Source organism: Mastigoproctus giganteus, chromosome 4 (assembly GCF_048544385.1).
Source record: "Mastigoproctus giganteus isolate SK-2022 chromosome 4, ASM4854438v1, whole genome shotgun sequence".
NCBI classification, from domain to species: Eukaryota; Metazoa; Arthropoda; class Arachnida; order Uropygi; family Thelyphonidae; genus Mastigoproctus; species Mastigoproctus giganteus.
The window spans coordinates 139,690,909-139,705,425 of NC_143578.1; the positions used below are offsets into that span (position 1 = coordinate 139,690,909).

The window sequence follows — 14,517 nt, forward strand, 5'->3', positions numbered from 1 at the left end:
GCCCATTTCCACAACACCAGATGGAAGTTTGTTCCAACAATCAACTACTCACTGCTGAAGACAAACCTCTGCACACCTGATCCTGCGTCCATCCTTTCTCACTTTGAATTTTATATTTGAATTTATACTTTGAATTTATATATTCAGCTTGTTCAATCCATTCAAAGCCTTAAACACCTCAAGCAGATCACCACAAAGGTGCCTTGTCTCCAGATGCTGTAATTTGCAGAAATGAAACCTGTCTTGGTAAGACCACCCTTTCATTCACTTTACAAAAACATTGCTCTTTTCTGCACCTGTTCTGGTAGATCTACATCCTTCCTAAAATGAGGCCTACAGGCTCAATACAGTACTCAAGACGTGGCCTAATCATTGCACAATGGGATTATCATCTCCTTGTATATCATTGGCAAAATTCCAGAAGCTGTCCTGGTGGCCTGTCTGCATTGCTCACAGAACTTCATATCTGACTGCAACAATTACCCCAGTTTTGTTTTCATTTTCCATTACCACACAATTGGTAAGCTAATCTGTGATTACTGCTACCCATATGCACTACCTTGCATTTGTTAATGTTAAACTTCAATTGTTGAACTGTCATTTCTCTGTCTGGCTAATGTTTTTAAATCTATTACAGTAGTGTACCTTGATTACTGTCATTAGCCACCCTGCCAACCTTTATATCATCTGCAAACTTAAGACATTCAGCCTAATATACCTTCACAATATCATTAATAAATATACAAAAGAACAACAATGGGCCTAGCACAGGATACCATGGGGGGGGTACTCCATTAATAAACAGCAGTTCACGAAGAGCAGTGTCCATTAATAACCACTGTTTGTCTTCTCCCATTCAACCATCCCTTTATCCACAGCAGTAACTTTCCCTTAATGCAACACTGCTCCAATTTGTACAGTAGTCTTTTATGTGCAACAGTATGAAAATCTTTCCTGAAATCCAATTACAATTATTTTTATCAAAATTAAATCCAATTACATGGTATCAAAATTATTTTTTTTGCATCCAGTTCTTTTGTTATATCATAGTATCCAATCAGATGGTCAGACAAGATTGTCCCTTAAGGAATCCATGCTGTAACTCCAGTAAGACTACATTGCTGTGTAGATGGTAGAGGTTACTGTCATAGTGAAGGCTACTTTTATTAAATGAGGATTGTTAAAGTCAAAGAACATTATCTTCAGTAGATCTAAAGTTTTATAAGCTGATGTGATTTTGCTAATATAACTTGTCAATGCCTTATTGGATGAAAAGGGGATTCCCAAATAAATCTATTTGGGAATCAATAATCAACAATAGACATGGTAGGCATTTTTCTAAGTTAATTATTAGTCCATTACTTTCTATCCATGAGTTAATTTGTAACCCCTTTTCCACAGTGTCAGTCAGATAAAATCTCTTGTATAGTTTCAGATCATCTTCATATGTTAGTAATTTGAAGTTCGCTTCCAGTTATCCATCCTGAATATCATTCAGATAGATTCCAAATCAAAGAGGGCCAAGGAAAGACCCTTGTGGAAACTCCCATTAAATGCAAAAAAAGTGTGGGTATTTACCTTCCCATAGTATTTTGCTTTGTCTTTTTAGGAAGAAATGCTCCATCAGTCAATGTGCTCTAAATATTTTAGAATAAATTAAAGAATGGGGGATGCTTTCAAATGCTCTCTTAAGTTCCAAGTATATGCTATCAATTTGGTTGGTTGTTCCTATTAAGTGCATTACTGATATAAAATTTAAATAAACTAGATTATCCAAGGGTGGATCTACCTACCAGTGAAAAAACCAGGATGAACAGGCCCAATTTTGCTCAAATGTGCTATATAATTTTATTTTTCTCAGGGTTAGCTTTATGTATGAGTCTAAAAGTGAATGGGTTATTATCTTTTCCTTTTTTTTGAGAGGAGGCATAATAGGAGTAATTTGTAATACTGATGGAAATTTCCATCAGTATTAAAAGTTAAGGATGACCCCAATGAGAAGAAAAAATTGTAAGCAGAAAATATGGATTTTTAGACAGTTTGTACTTAATACGCATTTTGTTTTACTAGATAATGGTATTAAATTCATATGAATCAAAACTGGATATGTCTCATAGTGTTTACTAGTTGATTTAACGGGAATAATGTTTAGAGTCTCAGAAGATATCAGAATGTCATCAAGACATCAAATATCAGTCAGAACCTGATCATATATCTGTCATAAGCAATCTTCAGATGGGTGTTGGGACCCTGTGTATTAAAATAAATTTGCCAGTCTGTTTTCACAATCATTCCTCTTACTTTATTCCAGGAGGCTTATTTTTCTAAAATTATATGTAAGTTGATTACTTACCTTCTTTTTTATTTTTGTTTAATTCAAACTGCAGATGCAATGTTTGATGATCACAGAAAAAATTATATTAGTCTGTGTTATCTTTATTTCATAGTTACTGAAGATTAAGTCTAAGAGCCTCTTTTCTCTGGTGGGTAAGTTTCATTTTTGTTTCAGGTTACATCTACTGAATATGCATTTCAAATAACTGAAGATTTATTATCGCAGGATAGTATACTGAACCCTACATTCAATTTGTTCCTATTGGTATAACTATAGTTTTTACTCTCCAATCTGAAGAGATAATAATGGCCTCCAGATGTTGTCCTAGCCTCTGAAGCAATGCTTTATTTATGGTTGAGATAAATATATTGAAACCAATTGGTTAATTATGTTTCCACATTGATTTTATTTACATTTAGAGGGTATTTATATCTTTATTATGGTGTAAGTGCAGTCTAAATATTTTAAGTTGATAGTTTCCATAATGTTCAGTTTCTGATGAACTAATAGAGTTCAACCTCCACCTTTCCTCTAGTTTTTAATCTTTCTGTCTTTCCTAATTATGTAAAAATTTTCTGACCATATTTTTGAATCCAATAGGTAGGATAGCAGGTTTCTGTTAGAGCCAAGGTATTTCATCTTTTAAGTCTTGAGTTTGTTTATCAGTTTGTTTTTCAAATAATGTTCAAGATCTGCCTCCTCCTCCACAGAGGGTGCAATTCTAGAACCATGCCAATAAACCATTTTTGGATCCACTAGTATGTTTCCCCCCCTATTACCCTGTCCAATGAAATTTATATTAGTGGCATTGGGCAGATACTGAAGCCCATGATCAGGTTTTCCTATTTCAAATTTTGTTTTATTACCCTTATTAACAATTTGTTGTTAAGATGTACAAGTTTCTAGAGTTCATCTATTCAGTTTATTGTTGTCCTTTTTCAGTGTTGAAGCATAAGTTTCTGAGTTTTTACTTGTAAATATTTGTCTTGTATTTAGAGTTGCACTGGTTTGGTAATCTGGAACCATTGAAGTAGATATGGGATCTATCTTTTTTCTGTGATTTGTTTGTATTTAGTTCTTAACTTTTGGAATTGCTTCTAAAGTTAGCCCTGGTGAGATCTGAGCTCCATTGTCAATGTCATAACTGGAAATAAGTGGTTTTGACTGAATTATACATTTGACCTTACAGAAAAAAACACAAATATTAACCTTTTAATAAAATCTTAATGATCATACAGATGAAATTTTAATATGAGTGGGGCAATAATCCTTATATTTGTTCCTTATATTCCTTTTGCTTTATTGGATATAATCTTATTTCTAGTCTTAAATATTTCTTATTGGACTGCTCAGTTTGAAGCAGAAGATCCTTAATATTTTTGTTCTTCATAAATATCATTGATTTTATTAATCTCTTGAAGTTTGGTTTGAATCTTATGGAGAGGGCCTATTATCATATTTGAGAGCTCCATTATCTGGTTATTTAATTCTTTATTTCTTCATTAATAAATTGGTTCATTACTTCCAAATAATTTTTAACTTATTTCTGAGTAAATATTGGGTAGATAGGAACCAACTCTCAAGGTTAGAGATTAAAGCCCAAAGTTGGCTTTATCTTGTTCATGGAACTTGTTGAATTCTAATATTTCTTTACTTATTAAGGAGGTATAAGAGTTCTCAGTGGGTCACTATTAGTAAATAACTTCATGATATAATAAGTATTATCATCTGCTTAATTAAAAATTCGTTTACATTATCAAGAGATGAAAGCTTATTATCCAAATCTAGTTTTAACTTAGTTTGTGAAGTAAAATATCTGGTTTGTAAGTTAACACATTAGCCTTTCAATATGAGAAATGTCTATTACATTATTATTCTTTTCTTTAAAGAATAGAAAACCCTTCTTCGATATCATCGGGAAGATGGAGAGGGAGAATCTTTACTTGTTATTCCCCTTGGTGAATGGATTGAATTAATTTTACTTCATTATAGGAGAAATTTGGTGAATCAACAATATTATATCCGTCACAAGTCTTACGTAGTTGACTTGCGACGGATCTTGTTCTTGATAATACATGCTCCACAAAATATCTAATTACGGATAAAACAAAACTATAAATTACTCTTGGATTCTGAGCAGTAAAACATTTACTTAACTTTTGAGAAGTCGCAGGGCTATTTTTGCTTTTCTTTGTTAGGAGACGATTTCCATCATTACATTCGGAGAGAGAGAAGAACTGTTAAATTTTTGGTTCCTTGTCAAGAATTCCTTCACAGATTACACCTTTATTATCTTCAAACAAATTTAATTTTGTTTTCAGTTGACCTTTGGTACTCATCATTAGAGGAAAAAGAAAAACGAACCGATAAACAGAGCCGAGGCCGCCATATTGGAAAATGATTAACCGTATCATAATATGGTTAATAGTGGTGTTGAATGAAAGCAGACCAAAATTTGAACCGAACCAAACCAAAATCAGGAAGCTTGGCAACTAGACATCTCTGAGAACGAGGACTTGAGGGGTATATCAGCATGAATAATGAAGGACGTATATTTTCACTAGCAGAAGAGAAAAGGACCAAGGGGGCCACAAATTCAAAACTTTTGAGAGGAATAGAAGGCTGGAAGGCTGGATCTCATGAAATTTACTTTCGAGCAGAGTGCTGTAGATTATTAGATGCTGGCTACGGATACTTTGGCAAAGCTGATTTGGATAGCCACTTTTCAGTCACAGGGAAAGTATGAATGATAGATTTTTTTTTTTTTTTTTTTTGGCTGATGCAGGAAAATCCGCTTCCTCGCTTAATCTATCCGTCGCAGAACTTTCGTGTCACATCTAAAGTCCACGAAAGAGAAGACCAAAAATTAAATCGGTATGCTTTCTCGCTTCACCCGCAAAGACTGTGGTCTTAAGGGACGTGCACTCTATCTTCTTTATTTAGCTGTCTTTGTACTGATCGTAATATATGGCGCTGCCGTATGGTTCTATCGTTTGTTCATCATCAGCACTAGAAACCTGATCCTGCAGATGCACCGGTTGATGTTATTAAAAATGACTCGGGCATGTAGAACGACGTAAACAGCAGCACTACAAGTATTCACCGGCTGCATCCCTCTTGACCTCCAAGTGTCCTTCACCGGGCCTTCCCAAGCTATCAGAAAGAACAAAGAAGCGGAATCCCTCGGAATAAAAACTGTTGTCGATGCAGTTACAAAACAAGAACTCTGGCGTATTTGGCAGGAACTTGTCTCCTTCTGGCAAATTTTTTGGGATGATTTCACCAAAGGCAGTACTACCAAGCTATTTCAACCTAGTGTCTCTCACCTCAACAAACGACTTGACTGGTTCTTCCCTAATGTACATACTATCTTTCTTTTACTAGCATGCTAATAATACTAATGTACCTTTCTTCTGACAGGGATGGATCGTTCAAAAAGCGACTTCAGGACTTTGAGCTGATAAATGATGCCCAATGTGAATGCGGAGTACTGGACGACAGGTACCCGCAATGCACTCAAGTAACTCATGAACGTAGGTCCAGGTAGAATCTTACAGGATCTAAACTTAACCACACTCAGTCCGGAAAGCAAACTGTTAGAATCAAAAGAAGTGTTTTTAGCTTTTAGAAGGTAAAAAAGAAAGGTTTTTAGCTTTTAGAAGGTAAAAAAAGAAAAGTTTTTAGCTTTTAGAAGGTTTTAGAAAGAATGCCTCTGCAGTCTTTCATAAGCGCTGATATCATCTCTCCACGTCTGATCCTACAAATGACACATCCAAGCCAGACGTTCTCGAAACAGCTCTACCACTCCTCGCACCTGCTCTTCCCTCATCACAGGCCACAACCAGAACTGAATAAACACCGAAATGGACATTCTCCTCGTAGGAATGACGGCACTGATCTGAAAGCACCATCATATTCACTTCTTCCAGTTAACCAGGGTATACCCTGGTGGGATTAGAAGCCCTTCTGGCTGTCAACGTCTGCTCTGCTCTGCTACACCACCCTGATCATTCCATCAGACAAGTCTCGGGCACCAGTGAATCAACTCTTCCATAGTCATAGCCAACCGATATCTCAACTTCCCAGATGACTCATCGCAGCAGGAAGAACTTCTACTCACGCCTTTGCACATCCTCTTTCCTACACCACCCCAAGCACTTTTATAGGGACATCCCCAATCCCCATCTTGCACTAAGTATTTTTCTCTCCTCTGTGGGGGATACCTTCCACTCTGCTGCTTCCATATGCAAAATGCTTCTGTAAAATGCTCCTTTCTGCTAGTTCCGTTCACTCTCGCTATTGCAAGAGTGCAGGCAGCCCGACAAACGTTTCTGTATTGTCCCTGGTCCTGCTCCCCGTGCCGTAGACGGGTGCTGGGAGGTCCTTTCCTGGTGATCGTGTCTCCCGGTAACTAAGAGACCAGTCGAACAACATACTACTCACATAAACCACACTATCCACACCGGATGGCTTTGCAAAGTATTGCATCATCACAGAGTACTTAAAGCGAATTTGTGGGAACCACAGGACCGCCTAACAAACACACCATGCCCACTATAATATTAATACACTGGAGGTCAAAATTTAAGGACCAGTCAGGTTTTCACCTGTAGCTTCTCATAGGAGTGGCCTGGATATGGCGAAAGCATACCAAAGGAACCTCGTGAGGTACAGAAATGATGAAGGAAACAACACCGACACAACAACGGAAACAAAACTATACAGAGGGACTTTATTCAAAAATGGCAACTTTGGCAGTGATACAGATGCATCACTGCCAAAGATGGAACAAAGGGAAGAGGTGGTCCTCAGTAGGAGATATGGTCACCCCTAATGTCGATGCAGGCTTTGCACCGCCTGTCCATACTTAGAACAATGTTGTTGATAATTTCTTGCGGTAACATCGTCAATTCCTCTGTCAGCGCCATCTTCAGCTGGTGAACATTTTCTAGTGGGTGTGGACGTGCCGCTAGGCGCCTCCCCAGTGCGTCCCATATGTGTTCGATGGGATTTAGATCGGTAGAACGGGCAGACCAATCCATACGAATAATGTCTTCACTTTCCAAAAGCATATCAACAGCTGGAGTGCGATGGGTGTGGCGTTATCATCCATAAACACGAACTCGGGGCCAATGGCACCTCGGAACAGACGCACATGGGGAAGGATTACCTCAGTACAGTAGGGTGCACCGGTTACAGTACCGCCTTCCAGTATCTACAGTTGTGTACGTCCATCCAAGATAACGCCTCCCCAGACGAGAACACCTCGACCCCTTTCAGTGATGTTTGCGGGGTAATACCGTGTGCCAACCTCTCGCCAAACTAGCAGACGTCCAGAATCGCTGCTGAGACTGAATCTACTCTCATCAGTAAAAGTACCTTAAGTAAAGATTTTGTGGTTATAATCTTTAGAAATAGTGTTGGTCCTTAAGTTTTGCACACCAGTGTGCTAATGACACTTTGGAAGTATTGAGTGTGATGTGGAGACATTGATTGGGACTACATCCTACGCGGTGCATTGGGAAAGAGACTCAGAATGTTTGTGGTATTTGGGTATTTAAGCTGTCATACCATTCTCAGATAACAAATTACACTCTTCAAGACATTTCTAGCCGACGGGGCTAGCCGGGTGGGTAAAGTGCCTGTCTGGCAACCCAAAGATCGCGGGTTCGATTCCCGCCTCGGGCTTGGATCAAAGTACTGCAAAAACCTTGGGAGGTGCATTATGGCCACAGAAGGCTATGCGCCAACAACTACCAAAAAAAAAAAAAAATCAAGACATTTCTATATAGAAAATAGTGGTAGATTGTCTACGGATTTGTTTATTGAAATATACAATATGAAGAAACTTGTTCCATTGGAGGAGCATCCGTCTTCTTAGTCTCGTTGGATTAGACAGGTCATCGCGAGGTTGATGCAAATCCATGCAAGCTGGATTTGGAGTGTTAATCGGTAGAAAGGTTACATAGTTCATTGTTTGCTCCTTTCGGCCTGGAGTTTCGCACTTTATCTCCCATATTTCTGGCCCTGCTACAGGGAGGCAGAGCAATGCCACAAGGTGACTAAACAGATGAGAGAGTTTGTTAGTATGTCAGAGGTCCTTAAAATAAAATTACCTTTCTTTATCTAGCATACACTAGATAACGAAATGTGATTTTATTTTAAGGACCTCTGCCTACTTCTTTTAGTGCAAAAGAACTACTCTAAATTCAGCAGCAAAAGCTTGTAGAGAGAATGCTTTAAGGAATGTACAGTACTTAAATGGTTTAGTAACTAGCCATTTAAATACATTCCTTAAAGCATTCTCTCTCTCTCTCTCTACAAGCTTTTGAGAGTTCTTTGTGTTATTAATAACATAACGGGTAAATTAAGCTTCATCCGTGAGCAGAATTTGTAACTGTTGCAGCTTTTCTCGAAATTGCTTGGCTGGCGTGATCGCTGGGTAAGATCTCTATGTTCTTTGGGGGTGATATGTATTAAACCTGCTATTGTGCAAAATCCTCCATACCTTTGTTGGAGTAATACCAGTTGTCGTGGAAATTCTGCGTATCTGTGGTCTTCGCTTCACAGATTGAAGTGAAGACCACAGACAAGTGTATTCAGAATTTCCATGACAATTCCTGTCCACAGAAAACAAACTCACTAAGCATGTTTCTAGTTGGCGTGTAGTAGATGATACCTCTCGTAGATGAAAGTGTAGATGATACCTCTCGTGCAACTTTATTTATACCTTTCATTCACTTCCTGGGGGACCCAACTAATGTTATTAGTTTAACATATGAAATTGTAATGTTAATATATTATTGTCGAACGTATGAAATGTACGTTGTAATCTGTTGATGCTCCTTTATGTTTCTACCTAATCTCACAACAGAAATCCTAAACATAACATGACACAACTACTAAAATAATTTCCTTTGAAAAATGGAACTTACTCTTATGAAGTCAAAGACTTTAGTTAGCATTACTACGACGCAAGACTTTTGTTCCCACACCATCCTCCAAAAGTCCGCAATAGTATTTTCATTGGGGCCTGAAAAAAACAATGAAAATAACATATTATGATTGCATTTTAATTATTTCGTAGGTTTGGCTAATTTTGAAGTACAAAAAAACGATATCTTAGGCATTTTGTAGGTAATTAGTTTAAAGAAAAGAAACTTTAATTTGTTGCCACGTAAGTTTCACAAGCTTTTTTCAATTTGGCAAACATTTCTAGGATTTCACCTCTACAGAGGGTCAATGAAAATGTTTTGGAACAACAATTGCACTTTCAGAAAGAAATCAGAAAAGCAGTTGAAATAGAAACTAAAAACTGCAGAATTGCGTTACTCTTTAACAACGAACAGAAAGTAATACATCTCCTGGAGGTAAAGACAATAATTTTACAGAGGACAATAAACCTCGAGATCAAATGTCAGGAAACAGAAAGAAGGCAAACCAGAACTGCCTCGTCTATGTTTGCATCTATGTAGGTGCATCTCGTCTATGTAGGTGGCTGTGTTTACATTGAAAACTTCCAAAAGCCAATCAGCCGAACTAGAAACGAAAAATTTCCAGTTATTTTCATTTTTTTCCTTCTACCAAGAACGTTCAGAAAGAGGGTGGTGGAGTAAAGGCAGTTGTCCCTCGAATTACTTGAAATCAAAACAATATTGTTTTTATAAATTTTAGGCACAGCAACTTAGGCCATATTGCACCGTATTTTTGTAAATTTTTGAACACGCAATTTTTGTAAATTACGTGTTCTGGTGGTCGATTCCCTTGTTTGCTGGACGTAAAACCTTTCCGTGAGGAAAACTTAATTGCCTTCGCCTGGGACTGATTTCCTCATCCTTGCTCTTTGATGGTATTGAAATGCACCTTTTCCACCTGGTGTGAGAATTACGGTGATTATCATGAGTTGCCACTCTTGAAGAGTTGACAACTTCTGGTAATATCTGGCAATACTTCAAGAGTGTCAACAAGACCTGGCTAAATGCTCCTCTAGGAGGAACAATACAGAAAGTCAATGTGGGAATTTAGTTAGTCTAGGACCCTGGCGCACACATTTTTAAAGGCCCTAAAATAAGGTTACTGGGGGATCCTGGACTAATAGTAATTTCATTCCCCCACACAACCTCACTGGGATCTTGATGTATGCAATAACAATCTTCAGTCACTTGTTACCTTCTTGTCTTGGACCAGCTATGGCCACGCCCAAGCAGTTCTATGACAGGTGTCACCACACACACTGGTTTTTAACACTTAAGCAAAACACCGACTTTGTAGCACACACTAGCCTACAAAAAGTATCCAGACCTCACTGCTTTCATAGTATATCTGACTTTCCAAGATAAACAATTGAGTTACACAGGTATGTAAGGAGGCGTACGAGCCATACAAGTCAGTTATTCTGGTGTACGTGCCATAGACCAGACCTAATTGATTTCAAGAGGGGTGGGGGTGTTATGTTGGATGTCACGTTGTTGGTTTGTCGATTTGTGCAATTGCGGATGGCCAACACCATCCAAAGACAACAGCCGGTGATTTATGAGTATAATGAGTTAGTAGCGTGACGGTACTACATTCAGGTTTCCATCAGTGTGACGGTAGTGTCACGCTGCGCACTTAATGGTACTTTGGCTGTTTATGCAATAACGTGCCCAGTCAGAATTAAAAAACAAAAACAAAAAAAAAAGACTGAAATCTATAAACAGGTTACCACATGTCAAAATGAATAGAGATATATCACAAAATATGAAAGGACTAGTTCAAATATGTTTATATAAATTAACAAGACGTAAATGATTACAAACATCAGACATATTGTCTGTTATCTAAAATCTGGCTAAGTATTAAATGTTTAGCCAGACTATAAAACGGCGTAAAACATAACAACCTGCTTTACGCCGTTTTAAATGCCAATTCTCAAATAAAAACATTCGATAAATTAAGACGAACGTGTAAAAAAATACCATATTACGGCCAACTCAGTCCTGCTTTATATCTCGCAAAAAAGGGTTCTTTTGTTCCTATGCTTATGTTTGATGATAATCTGATTTCTAGGCAAGATCATATATTGGGGATGACCCTGACTTCTAATCTCTTTTGGCATAAGCACATTACAAATAATGCTTCCTCTGAATCTAAAAGACTGTGATTTCTCTTTCGCTCTCAGTGTCACTTTTCTTTTAAACCAGCTGTTCCCTCTGTACAAATAGCAAATCCGCTCTACCATGGAATATTGTCCCCACACACCTGGGGCGGTGCCCCTAAAACCTCTCTCAGGCTTCTAGATTCCAATCAAAATAGGGCAGTTAAGTTAATTCATGAGTCATCTCTAACGAAGTCTCTTCACTCTCTGTCTCATAGACATTCTGTGTCTGCTGCATGCCTTTTCTACAGATACTTCCATGGGAGCTTTTCTTCTGAATCGGCTTCTATAATTCCCATTTTCTCTCTCTCCCTTCCAAAGCAGTCCGAACACGTGCTGCAACCAGTCACCCTCCTTTCACTGTCCAACGTCAAACTCACAGAACCAACTTTTCTTCTTCCTCATTTAATCATTCATCTTCCGTTTTCTGGAACAACCTTCCTTCATATGTATTTCCTGAAAATTATAATCTGTAAAAATTCAAGTCAACAAGAATCTTCTTTCATCTTCTCAACCTTCAGTCCTTGCACGGTACTAAGTACTGTGGGTTCTAATACCTCTCGTGTTTGGGAGTTTCATAAAAACATGTAAGGTTCATTCCTGTGTCGTCCTGAAAATTTTTCTGCAATGTTCTTTAGATCGGATTTTAGTAATAATGTCTGCCGTAAACCAATGTGGAAATCTGTTCTTATAGTTTTATTGAGAGGTACGAAGTCCTTACAATAGAGGAATTTGTGTTCTTCAGATAATTGGTAGTCGCATCGACGTCATTTATAAGTGGATACGAGAAAAAATCAATACTATCAAGAGTGCGATTTATTAATTGCCAGTCAGCTCTTCTAAAGTTTAGCTTGGCTGCGACAGTAGCAATTATTTTAGCTTCCAGTGCAATGCTTATTTGGCAGCCTTGTGATTAGATGGAAGTAACGAAATTACTTCGATAGCTAAGATCTGCTTGCAAGAAAGATGAGATATAGTAATGCCTTGCCTCTAGGGCAGAGTTTGTTATGTTGATTAAGACCAAATTCAGACTTAGTGTCACAGAGCAACCTTGCTGTAATAGGTAACTCTTCAATGCCCGATGGATAATGTTGAATACTGAAGTCTCCAAACAAGAAAACCTCGTCAGGCTGATGAAAATGGTAAAACGTTTGAAACTCACTAAGCGATTGTAATTGTCTCTGTCATGTCACTGTAAGTAAATCAATCGGGTGCGGAAGGTACATAGCTGAAATGAGAATAATTATTTATGAACGGTCAGCTGACAAAAGATCCCTTCCAGATTCTGGAAAGTCATACGCATTTTTATCATATATTTGTTTGAGATAATGATGGCGACTCCACTTCTCCTTCAACCTGTCTCTTTTGAGAACAGTATAGCCCAAACAGCTTACTTCCGAATGCAAAATCTCACTGTGTAACCACATTTTAGAAAGAATGTGTAAGCATCGAATTACAGAGAGAAAAGCGATATTCTATATCGATTTTATTAATTAGGCTCCTACAGTTGTCATTAGCCTTAGTAGAGGCATATGACGCAAATTTACACGCACATCTATTCTACAACTTCTTTCTTCAACTTGAATTTATGTCTCCTCATGTGTGCAATCTGAGTAAGAGGGAGAAGCCGATCATTGAGCCTGCTCAATGCTGATGGGATTTCGCTGCATGCCTTTTCTACAGCTACTTACACGGGAGCCGTTCTTCTGAATCGGCTTCTATAATTACCATTCTCTCTTCCAAAGCAATATGGATCCCTCACCAATCTAGTTGCTCTTCTCTATACTCGTTCCAGCAATCCTACATCCTTCCTAAGGTGAAGCTTCCAGACCTGTACGCAGTACTCAAGGTGTGGCCTGACCATTGCCATATACAAGGGGATAATCACTTCCTTTCCCTGCTAGCAAAATTCCTGTATATCATTGACAAGACCCCATGAGCTGCTTTGGCACCCTGTCTGCACTGTTCAGAAAACTTCATATCTGACTCCACAATTACCCTCAGGTCTCTTTCAATCTCCACTACCCTGAGTGTAGTACCACCCAGTTGGTAGGCTTCTCTGGGGTTACTGCTACCCATATTCAGCACTTTGCATTTGTCAATGTTAAACTTCAATTGTCACCTTTCAGCCCATCTGCCCACCTCTTCTAGATCCTGTTGCAGCAGCATGCTGTCATTACTGTCATTAACAACCCTGCCAACCTTCGTATCGTCTGCACACTTGGACATTAAGCCTGATATACCTTCATCAATATCATTGAGAAATATAGAAACAACAATGGGCCTATCACTGCACCCTGGGGACTCTACTAATAACATTAATCCACGGTTAGTTAAACTAACAGGTCTGTAATTACTCGTGTTACCCTTTGAACTCTCTTTGTGAATAGGGGATACATTTGCATATCTACAGTCTGTGGGCGCCTCCCCTGAATCCAAGGATGCTCTCATAATTGTGGCGAAGTATTTGCTTACTTTCTTTGCTGCCTCCTTTAATATAAAGTTTGATAAACGTTTGCGGAAGAACTCGTCCCTACAGAACTCGTCATGTGTGAATGTAGATTCAAAATACTCATTCTGTTTGTCAGCTACCCGAGTAGGATCATCAACAATCGAATCATCGATATCAAGTAGACTAATCTGATTCATCCTCTTCCTTCAACTGTCTGATCTTCAGTTTTTGATAATTTGGCAGACATAATAGAGGTCGGAGAAAGAGACAGCAGCAAGATTTATCTGATCCCCAGTATTATTTTCTGTTTGAGCTTGGTTTTCCGCTTTGAGGAAAACCAAGAGATAATAATCCGATTTAGGGATGGATTATTACAGCACTTCTTATCTCAAAATGCTTAGTTATTGATAGATAACATGTTTGATAAAGAGTCAAAATACTTAGACTGTTCTCTATAGCTGATTGTCCCCTTGTAATAAAAGTTTTATTATAAGAACTCTCTATTGTATTGCTATTTCAGCCATGTCGCATATATCTAGTTTTAGATCATATCAGACATAGCTTTTAGCAAAAATGGAGGCTCGTAATGACATC

General features: G+C 38.1%; 1 protein-coding gene across 2 annotated transcripts in view; it reads right to left on the reverse strand.

Annotated features, from left to right (window-relative positions):
* LOC150087098 (receptor-type tyrosine-protein phosphatase kappa-like) overlaps positions 1-14,517 on the reverse strand; it is a 453,299-nt gene that overhangs the window by 91,704 nt on the left and 347,078 nt on the right. For both annotated transcript variants that reach the window (XM_090372951.1, XM_090372952.1), the window contains exon 5: positions 9,271-9,368. In XM_090372951.1, coding sequence (XP_090229077.1) covers positions 9,271-9,368 — 98 coding nt within the window. The remainder of the gene's footprint in view (positions 1-9,270; positions 9,369-14,517) is intronic.